This window comes from Sander vitreus, chromosome 14 (assembly GCF_031162955.1).
Source record: "Sander vitreus isolate 19-12246 chromosome 14, sanVit1, whole genome shotgun sequence".
In the NCBI taxonomy this organism is placed as follows: Eukaryota; Metazoa; Chordata; class Actinopteri; order Perciformes; family Percidae; genus Sander; species Sander vitreus.
The window spans coordinates 16,921,603-16,939,486 of NC_135868.1; the positions used below are offsets into that span (position 1 = coordinate 16,921,603).

At 40.6% G+C, this 17,884-nt stretch overlaps 1 protein-coding gene across 2 annotated transcripts; it reads left to right on the forward strand.

Moving 5' to 3' along the window:
- The first annotated feature begins 1,141 nt into the window (after positions 1 to 1,141).
- Positions 1,142 to 17,083, forward strand: poc1bl (POC1 centriolar protein homolog B (Chlamydomonas), like). 2 transcript variants are annotated; one of them, XM_078267149.1, is made up of 11 exons: positions 1,142 to 1,285; positions 4,148 to 4,598; positions 7,252 to 7,421; positions 8,877 to 9,066; positions 9,222 to 9,407; positions 10,561 to 10,678; positions 11,956 to 12,132; positions 13,363 to 13,494; positions 14,290 to 14,400; positions 16,230 to 16,382; positions 16,477 to 17,083. In XM_078267149.1, the coding sequence occupies exons 2-11, from the start codon at positions 4,213 to 4,215 to the stop codon at positions 16,606 to 16,608; spliced, it is 1,755 nt and encodes a 584-aa protein (XP_078123275.1). In that variant the 5' UTR covers positions 1,142 to 1,285; positions 4,148 to 4,212; the 3' UTR covers positions 16,609 to 17,083. The 2 variants fall into 2 exon arrangements, with proteins under 2 accessions (XP_078123275.1, XP_078123276.1); XM_078267150.1 differs by lacking the exon at positions 1,142 to 1,285 and adding an exon at positions 3,712 to 3,729.
- Positions 17,084 to 17,884: the final 801 nt, after the last annotated feature.

A 17,884-nucleotide genomic window follows, 5' to 3' on the forward strand; every position in this document is an offset into this window, starting at 1 on the left:
ATGAGCAGGACCTAGAGACTATGGGAAAACAAACCAAGCTTATAATGGCAAACATGGGAAGGGCTGTTTGTGTATGACTTTGTGTGTGTGTGTGTGTGTGTGTGTGTGTGTGTGTGTGTGTGTGTGTGTGTGTGTGTGTGTCTGTGAGAGAGTAGAGAGATAGTGGTAAAGCTTTTCATCCCGATAAAAGTGATCTATATTCTGTAAAAATGTACAGTATATTTAGGATTGTGCCCACCCATTTAAAAGTCGTATTTGCTGAGTGTTACAATTTACGCCTATATGACTAAAATAAACACATTTTTAAAAGTACATTTAACTTGGGTGTTTGTACACATGTATTATGTTGTATTATATGTTGACAATCCACCTGTCCATGGGTGAACAAACGTGACACCCTTAAAGGCCTACAGACTAATTGGTTGTTCAGTTCATGAATATGCTACAGATGACACAGTATTAGCGCTATAATTTCATAAATTACACATTTTTTTAGAATCAATAGAAACCTCTGTCAGTAGAGGATGAACTTCAACTGACGCTGAGGTGAGCTTAGGAGGGCACAGCTGGCACTGACGCACGCACACACACACACACACACACACACACACACACACACACACACACACACACACACACACACACACACACACACACACACACAGTACAGAGTACACAATGATTGAATAGGTTAAAAATGTTTGGAGGAGCAATTATATATATAGCTAGAGGTAAATCGCTGCACAGAAATAACAGCTAACGGTGGTTAGCATTGAGTGCTGTGTCAAGCTAACTGGAGATGATGCTACAAACACCGGAAGTAAGGTACAATAAAGTAAAAGTAATACGCTAATGTAAACGCTAATGTTAATTACACTTTAAATTATGCCAGGTAAAGGGCATTTTAATATTAGTGACCTGGATGAATTCATCTTATTTTCAACGAATACGTTAGGTCAGAGATTGTATTCTATGTAAAGAACCTCACGCACTTAACATTTTAAATTAAAATATGTTTTTATTGTAAGTATTTCATTTGCATTTGTAGTGTTCATCAAATGTTAAGCGGTTCCCGTGATGCTTTTATTGTGAAAGGTCTTACCGGAACCTCTATTATTTATGTGGGTGATGTGACACAGGTCACAAGCCCAACGTGGAGGAAAGGATGTGGGTAAACTGACATCTGCAAGCCAGAGGTTTGACTGGAAGACGACCGCAGTCAGGCTGACAAACAACGGCCTTAGCAACCTCGAAGAAACTCCAAATCATGTAACTTGTTTTGAAGGTAAACTCTAACAAGCTAACCTCGTACTTTCCTGAGAGAAATGTACTTTTGTAACTGTCGTGTACGTTATGTTCAAAGTATAGTGTTTGTTAGCGTTGTCGATAACTTGACTTCCTTGCTTGCTTAACGTTACCAGTGAAGTCACACATTTAGTCGGCGCGGTGGTTTGGCAACGAAGTTAATGTTGCGTAAACGTAAAAATTAACTGTTTTGCTGAAAAGTTGAGATTTGCCATTATTATTGTTCTGAGTCACGTCTGCGCTAACCTGCATATTTAATGCGACGTTGATTAATAGCTTGCACCCTCTCTGCCGAGTGCCGACTAAAATAAATTGTAATCCTAACATATATGTGACAGACGAACTGTTACTGAACTGTGTTTTGACTACAGCTATACTCGACTCCTAACACCTATGAAACCTCTTTCCTCATAAACTTAAAAAGATAATGTCCTAAAAATAAAAGCTAGATCACTAGAGGCCATACAGAGGCTGACATTTGATTCAGTATTAAATATGCAGGAGGACATTGAGTTTTACTTTGTGTTTTCAAGTAGAGCATTTTTTGCATCCCACCTGCCCATGTGAAGCCAAAGAAGAGAATTTGGCAAAGTTCAAGTCTGTTGGGTATATATTTGGATGTGTGTTAGAGACGTTGAGATGAAAAAAATCTATCCAGCTTTTAAATTAAGCCTGTCATCCCTCATCACTGCCTGGCTCGTTGAAAACAGTTGCTGTCAGTATTGTATACAGTACACAATGTAAGCAGTAAAGAGATGTTGAGAGGAGTCGGTGATCCTGTCTGGTCTTTTACAAACTGAAAAGGACCAACCTGTTTGGGGGAGAGAGTGGTTTGTGTAACGTGTTCAACTGGTGCTTGTTGGATATTTGTCCATATCTCTTGACTGGTTTATGAGGGAATGAGCTATGCATTGTACAGTACGCTGTTCCACATTAAACATAGAGAACACTGAAGTCTCTCTGATGTGCCACATACTGTAGTTAATATATATATATATCAAGCGTAGTTTGTGTCTATGTATAACCAATTATAAATTTGCAACGTAAATTGTTGGCCAATATTTTTCATTGCTCTCTCTTTTTAAAGTCCTGTTAGTGTAACAGGATGAAACATGCACCACTGAGCCCACTGCAGCTTGGGAAGCAAACGCAAATCTTATCTCTCGCTCACTTTCTTTTTGTTTTTGTTTCATTCCCTCTTAGCCACAAAGAATTGGGGCAGGATTTAAGCTGCATATTAGGATCTCTGTCCCCAACTACTCGCATGGCTCCCCAGTAAGGCTATCAGATTCAGAGAGAGTGGAAGGTGTGATGGACAGCCAATAAAAGGGTTTTTTGTCTGCAAGCGTCTCCATTTTGTAACCTCAGGACTCCCGAGTCCTCTGGCCAGGGCCCAGACTGGAGTGAAAGGGCTGTGCTAAGGACTCACAGTGGAAACTGAGTTTCCTCTGAGTCTGTGTAGAGTCTGTACAGACTCTCACACAGCACTTTGCACACACTACTTTTATCTTTTATTTAAAAAATGTTTTCTATGAAGCTATAGAATCACACTGTTCCCAGAATTAACCATTGTTTTGCAGAATTAGGAAATCATTGTGCTCTGGTTTGAGGAAGGGAAAGCTGTGTGTGTGTGTGTGTGTGTGTGTGTGTGTGTGTGTGTGTGTGTGTGTGTGTGTGTGTGTGTGTGTGTGTGTGTGTGTGTGTGTGTGTGTGTGTGTGTGTGTGTGTGTGTACTTCAGTATTGCTGCTAAGCCTGTCTGGCACTGGCTGGTACTACTGTAAATGGCACCCTGTTCTAATATTGATGCAACACAATTATGTGATTACATTCAGTTCAGTGTCAACATAGCTGAGTGGTCTGTTTTTACCGCAACCCTCTTTTAAATCCTGGCGTGCTAAGATGATCTGTCAGACCCAAATGTTGAAATGGCTGTCTACAAACCAAAGCTAATCCTATTTCTAAATCAACAAAAAAAGGGATCCGGACTTGTGCAAATATTCCACTTAGAAAGCCAAAAGACTTACTACTTTTTTTTTTTGGCTCAGTGGAAATTCTAAAACGAGGAACCCTTCAAAATGCCTGATTTTTAATCTAAGGGCTAAAACTAATTAAAAACCACTCTGGTTTTTGATGTGTAATATTTCACGTAAAGATAATGAGCATGAGCTGGGAAAGCTGTATAACAGGTTGTGTGTAATTAGTAACACTGCACAAGCTTAACTGAACATGTGTTTCATCAAAACAAACTTTTCCAGAAGATATTTTAGAGAGAGGGGGGGGGGGATGTTTCCTGGAAAAAAAAACCCCTTCTTATTTGAGATTGCTATGACTAAAACTGTACCACTGTAAGGAAGTTCATCAGGTTAACACATCTCTCATTGGAGTGCATCAAAGACACAATGTATTCAGCACATTGCTGTAATGTAAGTCATAATTTAGCTTCTTCCATCTTTGCAAATTGTATTTGATGAGCATCTTAATGCAGCCCTGAGCATGCGATTCTATTTATGATGTCGGTGTTGAGGTACTACTGGTCTGCTCTGTTGGAGCTGTGTTCTTGGGGCACTTTCAAATTTAGAGGCAAGCACTATCTTACTTAGTGTTTAGGTGAGTAACTTCACTTAACTGTGAATGGGTTTGTTATTTGATTAAACCTCATTCTAATGGGGAGAGCTTTGATTAAAGAGTTCAATCGTGTAAATCCCCTCCTGTCAGTGGTAGTTACTTGGTGCCATGGTTGGATTTTTCTCACAATACCTACACTTATCTTACATGTTATTTTATTTTTATTTTTAATAATCATGTTTTGTATGTAATTCTATGTCTCTTTCTGTTCTCCAGAGGCTTGTGTCCTGTAGGGCACCCCGAAGCTCAGCCAGTCACTGTGCCGCCCTGGGCTTTCCGTCATGAGGGGACGTTGCTCTCGAAAACTTGGTGTGCTGGCCAAGGCTTGCTTCCTGCTCTGGGTGCTGTGGCTGGGCTACCTTCTGTTAGCGCCCTCCTCTTTCCCCTCCTCATCCTCTGTAGAGGAGGAAGATGAGGACCGCAATGTTCTGGTGAGACAGCTCGCCATAGAGACAAACGGGGCTGATGGGCAGCTGGCTAGGCCCCTCTACGTTAAGCCATCACCAGACAACAATGCGCTTGGGGAGTGGGGTCGGGCTACACACCTCAACCTCAGCCCTGAGGAAAAGAAACTCGAGCAGGACAGCGTGGAGCGCTATGCTATCAATATCTATGTCAGTGATAAGATTTCCCTCCATCGGCACATCCGTGATCACAGGATGAATGAGTGAGTAGAGCAAAAAGGCATCCTAAACAGGAATGACCCATTAGTCACAAAGTGAGACTAACTTGACTTCACTAATTCTTTTTTTTATTGCTTGCTATTTTCATCTTTCTATTTCTATTTCATCCATCTAGAGTTGTTGTGCACAGCTATTCTCAGCTCAGCCTCTGTGATGATGACACACAGAGTATGATGTCTTTTATTAATAGCTTCTTCTTTCGCTTTTGCCTTATCTCTTACCATCACCCATCCTACTGAAACCCAGTCGTGGTATCCATCAGTGTGATGAGAACTGTCATTTGTGTAAAAGCCATGTATTTGTTTTATATGGCCTGGAGTGTCCAAGACTCCCGATTAAGCGTATATTCTATGTTCTCTTAAGCGGGCCAATGATTACATCTAAGGATACATTCTTAAAAATGTCATAAAAAAAGTCATTAAACATGTCATGCTAAATCTTCTAAATTGGGCTTAAAACTACAGACAAAGAGGATTCAATGTTGCCCCGGTGAAACTAGAAAAAAAACATTTTTATCAGCGTGACGCCTGCATATCATAAAACATACGTAACATAAGACAAACATAAGACTGATAAGATGCTTTGATCTTGTCACAAGGCTTAGGAAACTGCCATTAAGGTTGAAAGTCAAACCCTGCTTAATGCAAGGAAAACGTTCAAACAAGAGATCTTTATCCAGCATAATCATTCCGTGTCAGCATTTTGTGGAGATTTTAAAACAGAAGTCACAACACTGTACAGACTGTCTCTTTTATGACAGTGCATGATGGGTATTCGCCCTGGCAGAATGACATATTTGACAAGTGCACAATTGATAAGACACAGTGAAGAATGCGTAAGCAGGGTGGTGTGCAGTTTTAGTATGCTTGTCTGTCCGCCTACTCATATTATGACGCAGGTGCACAAGTTTTTCATTCCACAGGAAATATTACAATAAACATAAAGGGCTTTTTTTATTTTTATTTTCACCCCAACCCCTGGTCCCACATAGAGTTTGCAAGCATAACAGTGGGAATAATTTGTACGCTCACATATGTCTGTACACATAATGCAATTAGAAGAATATATAGGTCACATGTATACACATATATGTATATTTATACAGAAGAAATAAAATATAAATAAATACAAGAAAAAGGGGGGGAAACAAAGGAAAATTAAACGAGAAATTTCTCTCTTGCCGTTAAAGCACAGCGGCAATGGTACACCAACAAGGAATGCAAATCGGCGACACTATAGATCATATATTGCATGAACATATTCTATTCAGAAGCGTACATATTTGTTTTGTGGATGATATGTCAACTAGTTTTACTTAAATAGTGTGAGGTATACCATGTTTTATAACTATACACAAGTAGCTAAGGTGTAAGTGATCTGCATAGAACTGCCTGTCAGTCGTTATGGGCTATTATATATGAAGTGAGATTTGTGGATTGCATCCTTCACATATATCAGTTAATGGATGGTGAATCCGTCAAGCTGTCCCAAGTGTGCTTCTGTTTCTGTTTGGCTTCATGCCTAGTAACATTGTAAGCAAATGTGTACATGTGTAATTTATTTTTAGGTGGTGGTGTGTATATGCTTGTTGTAGTCCTGCACCTACTCCATAATTACGTCAGTTTCCGCCTGGGAGCAGGTTTTGTGACAGAGTAACTTTACACTGCTCTCTCCTAGCATGAAACTGTGAACACAGTGCTTTTGAAGGAAGGGAAATTAGCTTATATGATTGGTCGTACGTAAACCATTTGTTCTAATCCCAACCCACTTCCATCAGTGTCATAGTTGTAAAACTATCAGAAGTCATTCAGCCCGTGCCATTGGTTACTCTCTCAGCATTGTACGCCACTGATTGATAAAGATTTTCTGAAAAACACAGTTTGCAATGTTTTCTCTCTCTCATGACTCCTTTTGTTCTCATTCCCTCAAATCAGTTGTTTACAGCAGGGGTCGGCAACCTTTTTAATATGAAGTGCCATTTTAAAATGTTCTTGTTAATCAGTGTGCCATATCTGCATTAAGCCTGCCGTCATCTACCAAGCCCGCTCGGGCGGTGTGATCTTTCGTGCCGCATTCTGTGAAGAAGGCAACGAGTACTAGCCAATCAGAGGCAGAGTAAGGCAGGTCTTCACGGAATGCGGATCGCGGATTAGAACATTTCCAAAAAACTCTCTTGCACACTTATTGCTAGTGTGCCAATGGTTGAGCTACGGGGTGCCAATGGTGGCACGCATGCCTAAGGTTGCTGATCTCTGGTTTACAGTTTTTCACTTTGATTTTCATCCAGTGTTGCCCTGTTCCCCTCCTTCCCCTATTCTGGTCTTTTTGTCTCCGTTTGCTCAAGTTTCTGTGGTCTCTCCCAGAGCACTGCTGTGGTATGTTGCTCACTGGTGTGATACCCTCCCCACCCCCATTCATATTTCTGCAGCTCTTTTTATTGTTTTAATGACTGCCATCTGGATTAAGACCAGATACCTCCTCCTACCACAATAGTTGCTGAAGCTGCTCTGGCCATAGGAAAAAAAATAATTTCTTGTTTTTTGAGTTTGTTCAGGATGCTGTTTATTTTATTGTTTTTTTTTCAACTCTCTCTCTTCCCCCACACCTCCTTCCCCCACACACAAAAACATACTTCAGATGCCGAAGTAAGAAGTTTGACTACCGGCGTTTACCCACAACCTCTGTGATCATAGCCTTCTACAACGAGGCCTGGTCCACTCTGCTGAGGACTATTCACAGTGTCCTGGAGACCACGCCTGCCATCCTGTTGAAAGAGATCATCCTCATTGATGACTACAGTGACCGAGGTCTGACACTGAACACTGACAAATAAACCAATGTGGGTTTTCTTTTGTCTGTAAAAATAAAACCGACAGAAAAAAAAGTCTTTTAAGCTCAGAAACAAAGAGGACTGACAGCCTTGGCCTAGTTTAGTAAAGCGGACAAACCAAACCTCAGTTGTGCTTTAATTTCTCCACATTGACGACTAACAAGAGAGCGAGTTAGGACTCTGCTATATATAGAAAAAAAGATGCAGTGAATACATACTGCCTTCAGATTATATGGCAGTATAAAATATATATATATATATATATATATATATATATATATATATATATATATATATATATATATATATATATATATATATATATATATATATATATATATATATATATATATATATAATTGAAATATCTGCTTTGTTTGTGGCAAAGTAATGCCACAAACATTCATGTTGGTCTCCCTGCTTCCCTGCTCCAGCCCCTGCTCTTCTCATTCTTAGTGTTTGTGTGTTAATAGGAGGTTTCTTTTAATGGCAGGCTCTTATTTTCTTTTTTAATTGAAATACAAGAAGGGAAAACAAGAAGTATTTGCATATCATTAAGTCTTGAATGTAGCTGCACAACGTCAACCTCTTTGTGACACAGGTATGGATACCGGTATGAATTGTATGACAAAATAGTCTCAACTCAAAGGTCAACTTACTAGCTTTTCTCAGCTTTAAACCGCATCTCACAGCCTCCCATCAGCAAACTCTGTGAAGGATACTACTTTGTCTTAGAAACTAGATATAGGAGTAGCTTGATGTCTGTCTTAATGGAATTGGTATTCGGTCCCAGGTAGTCTAGTCTGCGTGTATCGGAGACATTACACCATATGGTTACTTCAGTGTGCACTGAGCTGCTATGACATAATTTCCTTTCCCTGACCACATTCCCTGAATGCTAGACATGCCACTCCCCAACCAGAATGGTTACTTCAGACAGCAACTGGAGGACTGACTGCTTTCTCTCAGGTTTCCAATTTGATTTAACAGGGTCTAGCATACCAAGCCTTGTATTGAATTCAATTAGACCATAAAAGCTGTGTCAATGCCACTCACCTGATATTGGAACTTTGCTAACTGAGAAAAGTGTTTTATTTAAGTAGCTATTCACTCGTTTGCAAATAACGGTTAAACCGGCATTAACCAATATTTTTTTATCTTCACATAATGTTATGTTAACATTGAATCAAATGACTTAACTCGTGAGCGTATTGTTCACCATAACAAGCTTTTATAAGCCACTGATTTGGCAGTAGCTGTGTATCTCTCCACGTTTTTGCCATTTGTCTGTCCTCTAGTGGCTATAAATTGATTTAAGGCAGCTTTAAAGAAGAAGAAGTTACATGTAGGACAATGAAATAACATAACTTAAATGTTAAAAATTATGGTTATGTGTGTGCTTTTGTGTCTGTTATAAAAAATAAATAAATAGGCTACCTGAAATCCCAACTGGCTGACTACATCAGTGCTCTGGAACGTGTGCGGCTCATCCGCACCAACAAAAGGGAGGGTCTGGTCCGGGCACGTCTCATTGGTGCCACCTATGCTACAGGGGAAGTACTGACATTTCTTGATTGCCACTGTGAGTGTGTCCCTGGCTGGATTGAGCCTCTGCTGGAAAGGTGGGTTCACCACATTGATGAGTAAGAGCTTTCTGAAAATCTTTTGTATATATAGTCAACCTAACTAGAAATTTAAACTGTAACCAAACACGAATCCAGAGTTTACATTTTTTTCCCCTCTCCCTGTTTTCTGCATGTTATTGCTTTGTGTTTAGGATTGGTGAGAATGCCAGTATCATTGTGTGCCCTGTGATTGACACCATTGACTGGAACACCTTCGAGTTTTACATGCAAACGGATGAGCCGATGATCGGAGGTTTTGACTGGAGACTCACCTTTCAGTGGCACTCAGTCCCCGAAGTGGAACGCAAGAGGCGCAAGTCACGCATTTACCCAATCAGGTGACCGTATGATACGATAAGGTCTACTTTCACGTAGGTGGGGGGGAAATCGATACAGCATAGTATCGCAATATTTTCCGTGGCAATACTGTATCGATACACATACACCAAGTATCCATTTATTATTATATAAGTGTTGGTCAGTTTGTCTGCTTGACAATCTGATTTTGCAGCAATAAAATTGAAGTGAGATGAACAAACGGAGACATTTATCTTTTTAGACAAAACGGATGTTAACAAAGTTTCCTTTCAGGGACATCATTTGAAAAAAGGTAATAAATTGCAATATATCGCAGAATATTGCAATATGTTGAAAATTGCAATAATATCGTACTGTGACATAAGTATCGTGATGATATCGTATCGTGAGGCCTCTGGTGATTCCCACCCCTACTCTCGTGGGAGATCACTTTATCAGATACCACTGTGGAGCTCTGCTCTCAAAAATGTAATACACCTCTCACTGCTGCTAATTTGTCACTGCACGTGTTATATTACTGTATGACTTTCTTTCTATTTTCACTTCTATACACCCTCAGAATGTTTGACTGATCTTTGAAACAATGGGATCACTAAATCAGCTCAATTAGGGAAATCTATTTAGATCTGTTGATTTTAACAAGTCCATGAAAACACGGTGTAGCCTACTGTAATTATCAATCCTCCTTTTAGTTCCGTCTTTGCTATCTTAAAGCAACGTAAGCTCTCATACAGTCCATTGCATTTTTTTTATTTTTTTTTTTATTTAGGTCACCCTGCCTCAAGTTGAAGCTGCTGCTACTTTTAAAGAGCACCTTCACACACAATCTTGTTTGGAGGAAAGGCATCGCTGCACTGCCTTCTATGGGTTGAAAGATTAAAGTCTGTTGGCACTTGGTGTGATCTGTTGTGCTTGTGATCGCACTTATTCATTCATTCAACTTTTCACTTTACAGGGTGTGGGCAGGATGGTTATTAGCTTAGGTAGAGTTACTCTTTAAAGGATTCTTTTAATAAGGTGGTTCACATCTTCTAAAGGTGGTGTATTAGACAGTTGAATAACTTTTTATATTTGCATTGGGTTAAACAGGTTAAATTATTTCTGTGGAAGGGGATGGGAACATAGGATTGAAAATGTATGTAAACGTTACCTTATTTTCACTGTTTCACCCAGGTCTCCGACAATGGCAGGTGGATTATTTGCTGTAAGCAAGGCCTACTTTGAGCATCTGGGCACATATGACATGGGCATGGAGGTGTGGGGAGGAGAAAACCTGGAGCTCTCCTTCAGAGTGAGTTCAATTCTTCTTCAGTAAGGACCACAGAGTCACTACTTGGCCATTGCTTTACCACTTAGCAACATGAGAACAGAGTATGGCTTTTAAACAACGTGGGTCGCTAATCTAGCTTGCTTTGTTACTTTTAAAACTCAGAACATCCATTGACTCAGCTTGTTTGTTACTGGGATAAAGAGCAGACCGAAACATCGGTGAGGTTGATTGACACTTCATTTCCAAAGAGAATCTCATCTTTTGATTCATCCATCTAACAGCTGACAGTCAGTGGGTAGTTGGTGTGAGAGAGACACATGTCAGTGTCAGATCACAGTCAGCCATGGCATCTGACACTGCACCTTGATATTGGCTGATACCTTGTTGTGATACGTTGGTGTCGCTTTACACTGGTTTGCTTCAATCAAATTGGCCCAGATTTTAGGCTATGTTTGAGTTTGTAGCAGGAGCATGCAAAGGTAGGCAATGTAAATTGTTTGTGCATGATATATAGTGCGTATGTTGTTTCGGTGTGAAGACGGATGGGCTGTTCCCCTGAGTGATGTGTTATGCATGTGGAAATAAAAATGCCTCTCACTGGGACTTTTTGCCATACATAATTTATGTTTAGTGAATTGGTTTTCAACCCAGAGTGCTAAAAAAAATATGGTGCGAAGTAAAACTTAAGCATTAAGATGGAAGGGACTGTCGTGTAATGGCTGTTTGGCTATGGATATATGATAATAATTTTGCCTTGTGTTATTGGAACATAGATCAGCCAAGTATTAAGATATACTGGCTTAACAACCTTTCATTCTTTAGGGTTTTTTTCTTCTTTTTTCTCCATGGTGGAAGATCAAGCAATTATACAATGCATATGTATACCATAAATCCAAGGTGTTTTCAAATGCAGCCTCATGAGAGCCATGACTCACGAAGCAGGGGTTGAATTTTCATGAGGTTGAAGGTAAAGAGCTGTGTTTGTTGTTCAGTAAGGATTTCTAGCATTACATCAGTCACCACAATCAATACCCATCTAGCTGGCCTATTGCAAATGACAACTTGCTGCTTACAAATTACCTGCTAGTTTATTGGCAGGTAAGTCAAACTTGAAGGACACACAAAGTAATAATTACCAGCAGCAAATTCATGTGCCAAAGTTCACCAGTTCTCAACACATAGTGGACAAGAGACATTGTACTACTTGGTTAATGATAACCATATCCGTGTAACCACGTAGAGTATATGCTGCTATCAATAAAATCCTATATGATATGCCATGTGTTTAACCCCGTCAGGTGTGGCAGTGCGGAGGCAGCCTGGAGATTCACCCCTGTTCTCATGTGGGCCATGTGTTCCCTAAAAAGGCCCCTTATGCACGGCCCAACTTTCTCCAGAACACCGTACGAGCTGCAGAGGTTTGGATGGACTCTTATAAACAGCACTTCTACAACAGGAATCCCCCAGCCAAAAAGGTAGGACAGTTACAAATTAAAGGAAGCAAGTTTTTTTTTTTTAAACAGTATAGCTAGCTTGGCATGTTGGTGTGATGCCATGTTAAGGAATGCAAGAAGGTGACCTTAGAATACTCTCCGAATCACATTTGGACAAATAGATTCTCTAGGCACTGAGCTCGGTCTTCTTACAGGCTCGTTTTTCATTCAACTGCTAGTAAATTGAAACCCTGCAGTGATGCCATGTTACACCTAGCAGCACCATGTTAATAGGGTACAGAGTGGCTAACCTTTGATGTTAGATTTGAAGGTTCTATCTGATCAAATTCACCTGTCTAGGTGTCAACATATGATGCAACGCTGTCTGTCTGACTGGGTCAGGCATATGTGTGAGACAACGTGCACGAGTGTGCATGTGGCTCGTGTGCCTCTCAGGTTCTGAGTATTGGGAACCATCAAAAATTCATGTATCTCAGTTTCACCTATCTGAAAAAAGTACATTATTAATGTCAGGGATCTTTGATCAAACAATAAATTACCTGGTCAGGGGGAGATTGAACACAGCACTGCCAGACCAGATCACCAGCTCCAAGTATATTATGCTGCTGTCATAATGAGTTAACAGACTGCAGAGCTACAGACAATGGTATAGGTTTGGAATAGTACTCAATTCATTTAGGGACTTATATTGATTTGATGATTCAGGTTTGTAATGAATATTTGTATCCTGGATTTGGAGATTTATTGTAGAATGATTTTGAGTTTTCAGAAAGGATTAAAAATTGTTTTTATTTGTTTATATATTTGAGAAACTGCATTCCTCCATTGTTTATCCCAGGAGCATGTTCTGTGTGTTCTGACCTTGAAAAGTTTGTGACTGAAATAGTTTAGTGTATATCTATGAGACCCTGTAGTTACATTGCACCCTCAGGCAGTGCAAAGGTGTAAAGGTGTGTCAATGTTCTTGACTTTGAATTGCTTAAGGTAAGCAAACATAGCTGTCTAATAAATGTACGTGTGGCAACCAATCCCCTGCTAGTTGGGTTTCCTGGTCGGTCATCTCCAGGATGTAAATATTTACTTTAACTACTGTAACTGTTTAGTTTTAGCATCATAAAATGTCACTAGTGCTATATAATAATGAATAATCAAGAGATGTTGTAAGGTGTGTCCTTAATAAACTTTGGCATCCTCTCCTGCCCTTTCACTGCTAGTGAAAGCTGGCTTATTCATTGTGTGCTTACTTTCTAGGAGACCTATGGGGATATCTCAGAGCGGCTGCTGCTGAGGGACAGGCTGAAATGCAACAGTTTTGACTGGTATCTGAAGAATATCTACCCTGAACTACATGTACCTGAGGACAGGGAGGGCTGGCATGGGGCTGTGAGTGTCTGCTATAGCCGCATCTGTATTCCATTATTTGTCCTGCTGCAATCAAAGTGGAGCATAAGTGTTTCATTAACACTAATCCCAGATCTTGTGCTGAGTTGCACCAGCGTAGTCACTGTTGTCAAAAAGAAATGGCATTGCGGTTGTGCCTTGCTTTCTTCATTCCATTTATTTTGAGTCTGAAACCGGGTGTTAGGCTGGGGCAGGATATGGGGAAATCCTGTTGAAAGTGAGAAGCCTAAATGAAGACAAACAAAGGCTTTGAAACGCAAGACTTGGGCTGAAGACCAAAATAATCCACCTGGTGGATTATTCCATTGTAAAATGCTTTGCACATAATTCTTGGTTGGCTAAATGTTAGATTTTTTAAAACAAAATTTCAGCCACCACGATACAACCATTGTGTCTGAAGAAAAAAAATTAAATTCATAAAGGATATCTTTGAGATCCAAAAATCCCCCACCTTACCATGCTTCCATAACAAACCAGAAAATCTGGCATTTTCTCAGAAGAAGAAATATTGACATTTTGATAGGAAGGCATGAGCAAGGGAAAATGGGTCTATTTCATGTTAATTGCTTAATAGGTGTGCGTTTATGTGAAAATTAGCAAACAGCTTCAGTTTTCAAAAATGCAATTTCAGAGGACTGCATCTAGCAGCTTCAGTGGTGCTGTTCTGTATGTGACCTTTCAGTCTGACCTGCCTGCAAAGAAATAAAACTCCTCACAGAAATCAATAAAGCACAGCATTTAAATTTGTATTGATATTTATTGTTCTCCTCCTGCCAGGTGCGTAGCTCAGGGATACACTCCGAGTGTCTGGACTACAACTCCCCAGAGCACAATCCCACAGGTGCCCACCTTTCTCTGTTTGGCTGCCACGGCCAGGGAGGCAACCAGGTACATTAAGCATTTCACACCTTGTTTATTCTGTCTTTCTTCCTCCCTCTCATGCACGTATTCTCTCTTGTCACCATCTCACAACCTCTCTTGGCCCAGTGGGAGATGTATCCTAAAATGTCAACGCTTTCTGCTAACCCCTAAAACGAGCTGCCACAGTTGATTCACACCAGAAGATTGCTCTCTGCCGGTGTGTCCAGCATGACTTGAATTTAATGATGGGGAAAAACTGAGTTTGGAATGGTATCCACATATACCCCAAAATATCATGCACTTGAATCACAGGTGCTTTTATACTGCATGCCTGCCAACTCCAGTGATGGATGGTTTAGCAAGCAGCAGATTATTTGTCTGTGAGGATGTATATTTAATGTTGGAGTCAGACAATAGGCAGGGCTCCTTTCTGTGAATCTCCAACCTGCTCGATATCTCTGATTACCCCACTGATGCACTGCATCAGGTGTCCCCTGTCACAAAAAGCACCATTTGTGACTGAAAATAAATGGCTCCCCGCTGAAACAAAAACCTTGAGGGCCCTTCACCACCTCCCTCCTGCTCCTCCTTCCCTGGCCCACATTAGAACCACGTCCTAAAAGATACATGAGCCTCGCTGGCAGAATGAATGACACAGCCTGGGTAAATAAGTTTGAAGCCGGACACAGGGGCCTAGAGTGAGTCTTTTATTAGAAACTACCATTATGGGCCCTGATGCACCTGAAAGATGTATGAGATGTAAAGAGAAGGATGGGGAAGTATGAAGATTGATTACCTGACCCTCTGTTTGACGGGTAGCCCAGGGAGTGTTGCATCTTTCGTCGCGATGGGCCAGGATGTTGAAATGACACCAGAGAGGGGAGAGTTGGGTTTGTGTTCATGTCTGGTTGATTGAGAGGGCCAAGGCCCTGTCTTTACTGATGAGATCCTTTGACACAAACGCAGACACGCCATGCAATAGGGGCTTAGCCAGGACTTGATCCCACAACAGCGTAAGAGGAAAACATCCTGTAATCCTAGTAGGAAAAACATGCCAAACTGCACTATTGTGCTTGCTGAAAGGCTGTCTTAATAAAGCAGAGAGATTAAGGTAGAAAGCGAGATGTACCAAAACGATTGGAAAGGAGGCCGAGCCGTGTTTCACTCTCAGTCACTGCTGTTTTTACAGGTGTTTCTTTTTAAAATCAATCAGACAGTCGCAGCTGATTCAGAACGCTGCTGCTCGAGTCCTCACTAAGACCAAGAAAGTGGATCACATCACTCCAGTTCTGAAGTCTTTACACTGGCTTCCTGTGCCTCCAAAAGAATTGATTTCAAAATACTTCTGCTGGTTTATAAATCACAAAACGGTTTAGGGCCAAAATACATTTCTGATCTGCTAGTAAACTATGAACCACCCCAGACCTCTCAGGTCGTCTGGGACAGGTCTGCTTGCCGTCCCCAGAGTCAGAACTAAACGGGAAGAAGCGTTCCGTTTTTATGCTCCACATATCTGGAGCAAACTCCCAAGATAACTGCAGGTCCGCCGCAACTCTCAGTTCTTTTAAATCAAGGCTGAAGACCTTTTCTTTTTGATGTTGCCTTTCTTTAATTTCTTGTACTGCACTGTGGATTTTATTCTCGTATTTTATCTGTTTTTAATTTTGCATTCATTTCTAACTGCTCTTTCATGTTTTATGTAAAGCACTTTGAATTGCCCTGTTGCTGAAATGTACTATATAAATAAAGCTGCCTTGCCTTGCCAAAGTAAATTCCATTTCATGGCAAAGACAAACATATTCACGCCGTATACACAGAGAAAATAATCACATAGCCCGTTCTTTCTTCCGCTTCAGTACTTTGAATACACAAGTCAAAAGGAGATCCGTTTCAACTCAGTGACAGAGCTGTGTGCTGAAGTACCTGAGGGACAGACCTCCATCGGTATGAGGCACTGCCCTAGTGATGGAGAGCTTAAGCCACCCAGTATCACCTGGGACTTCAGAAAGGTAGGGGTTCACATACAAGTAAAACCCAAGTACCCATTATTCCAATAGACTAATTTTCACCTTTTCACCCATTTTTCTCCTTAAAACCTTTCAGGATGGGACAATCTACCACCCTCAGTCAGACATGTGTGTGAGCGCCTACCGCACACCAGAGGGCCGCACAGACACCCAGATGAGGCAGTGTACCCCAGGAGACAAAAATCAGCAGTGGAAGTTTGAGTGGTAGGAGGAAGAAGAAAGAAAGTAGCATTGAACCACAAGTGACCTTCTTTTACCATAGTGCAATTACTACAGTGGATGTTTCTTTCAAAGCTGCTCTCCATTTGAATGGGAAATGGCGAATGAATGAAAGGTGGCGAAAGAGTCACTTCAAGCCAATGAACCACCCAGTTCAGAGCATTTATACCCATGTGAATGACTGAATTAATGCAGATTGCAGCGGAGTGAATGAGGATTGCAAGGCCAGGTTTATTTGATCTTTTTAAGCAGGCCGGCTGAACTTGGGACTTTTACTTTCTTGGCGCTTTCATCCAAGTACCTCTGCAACAAAAATGGAGTCCAGCGCACATCTGTCATTATCGTCATGTGTTCTTGTCATCTAATGCAACAACTTGAAAACAGTGAAACTGATTTGACTGTCCAGCGCATGAAAAAAAAAGTGCCTTTTGAAAGAGATTGAAGCCTTTCCGAGAAAATCATGCTGCACTACAAAATGTTACCTTGATGTGCAATTTAATATTAATTGTTATTATTGTTAAAATCCTCATTCTTGTTTGTTTGAGTTGTCAAAAAAAGAAGCAATTTTAAAGACGGGCTGCTCAAAGAAGACATGCCAGGAATGAAAGGTCAGCAGCATTTTTCCCCAAACCAGCTACTTCCAAACATGCTCCATCATGTAAGAGGAAAATGGGGAGAGTGCCGCCGTCATGCTAGACTGCTTTTCTATTCTATGTTGTATCTGTGGAGCCAGTTTCATGGTAGAATGCTGCCTGAACAAGACGTGATGCATTGATTAAGCATTTGTACAAAGTGCAATTTGCCCCAGAGGGCTTTGTGAGTTGACAGGAATGTTTTAATCTATTCTTCCCTGTTGTGTTGAAATTATGAATACCCTCTAAACCCATCTGTCACTGTACCTTTAAAAGGTTGTCATCCTTAAAGAACTTGTCAGTGCCGAACTGAAATGTGCCAGCTGATGTCAAACGTATTTAGAAATGTGTTTTAAATGCAAAAACCTAAAACGACACTGGCTTGATGGACTTGATTTTATTTAGACACAAAAAGCCTTAAAGGGAGCACCTGTTTTATTTAGTCCTCAAACTTGACAGTGCCAGAATGTTTTCTTAAGACTCCTGTGTGTAAACCGTACTTGAAGCAACATAAAAAAAAATTCAGTTCAGTGACCAAGAGATGCAGTGTAACTGTTGTTGAAATGTTTGTTGAATAGCAGCTGTATTAGCAGAAGCAATGTTGAGCAATGTTTGGTGTCTGTTAGGGGTGCA

What these genes read in the sequence shown, in the direction of transcription:
- poc1bl (XM_078267149.1), top strand. Translation starts at nt 4,213, where the DNA reads ATGAGGGGACGTTGCTCTCGAAAACTTGGTGTGCTGGCCAAGGCTTGC. An exon ending in GGGAGGGCTGGCATGGGGCT is followed by an intron (nt 13,495 to 14,289) that starts GTGAGTGTCTGC and finishes TCCTCCTGCCAG; the next exon opens with GTGCGTAGCTCAGGGATACA. An exon ending in ACGGCCAGGGAGGCAACCAG is followed by an intron (nt 14,401 to 16,229) that starts GTACATTAAGCA and finishes CTTCCGCTTCAG; the next exon opens with TACTTTGAATACACAAGTCA.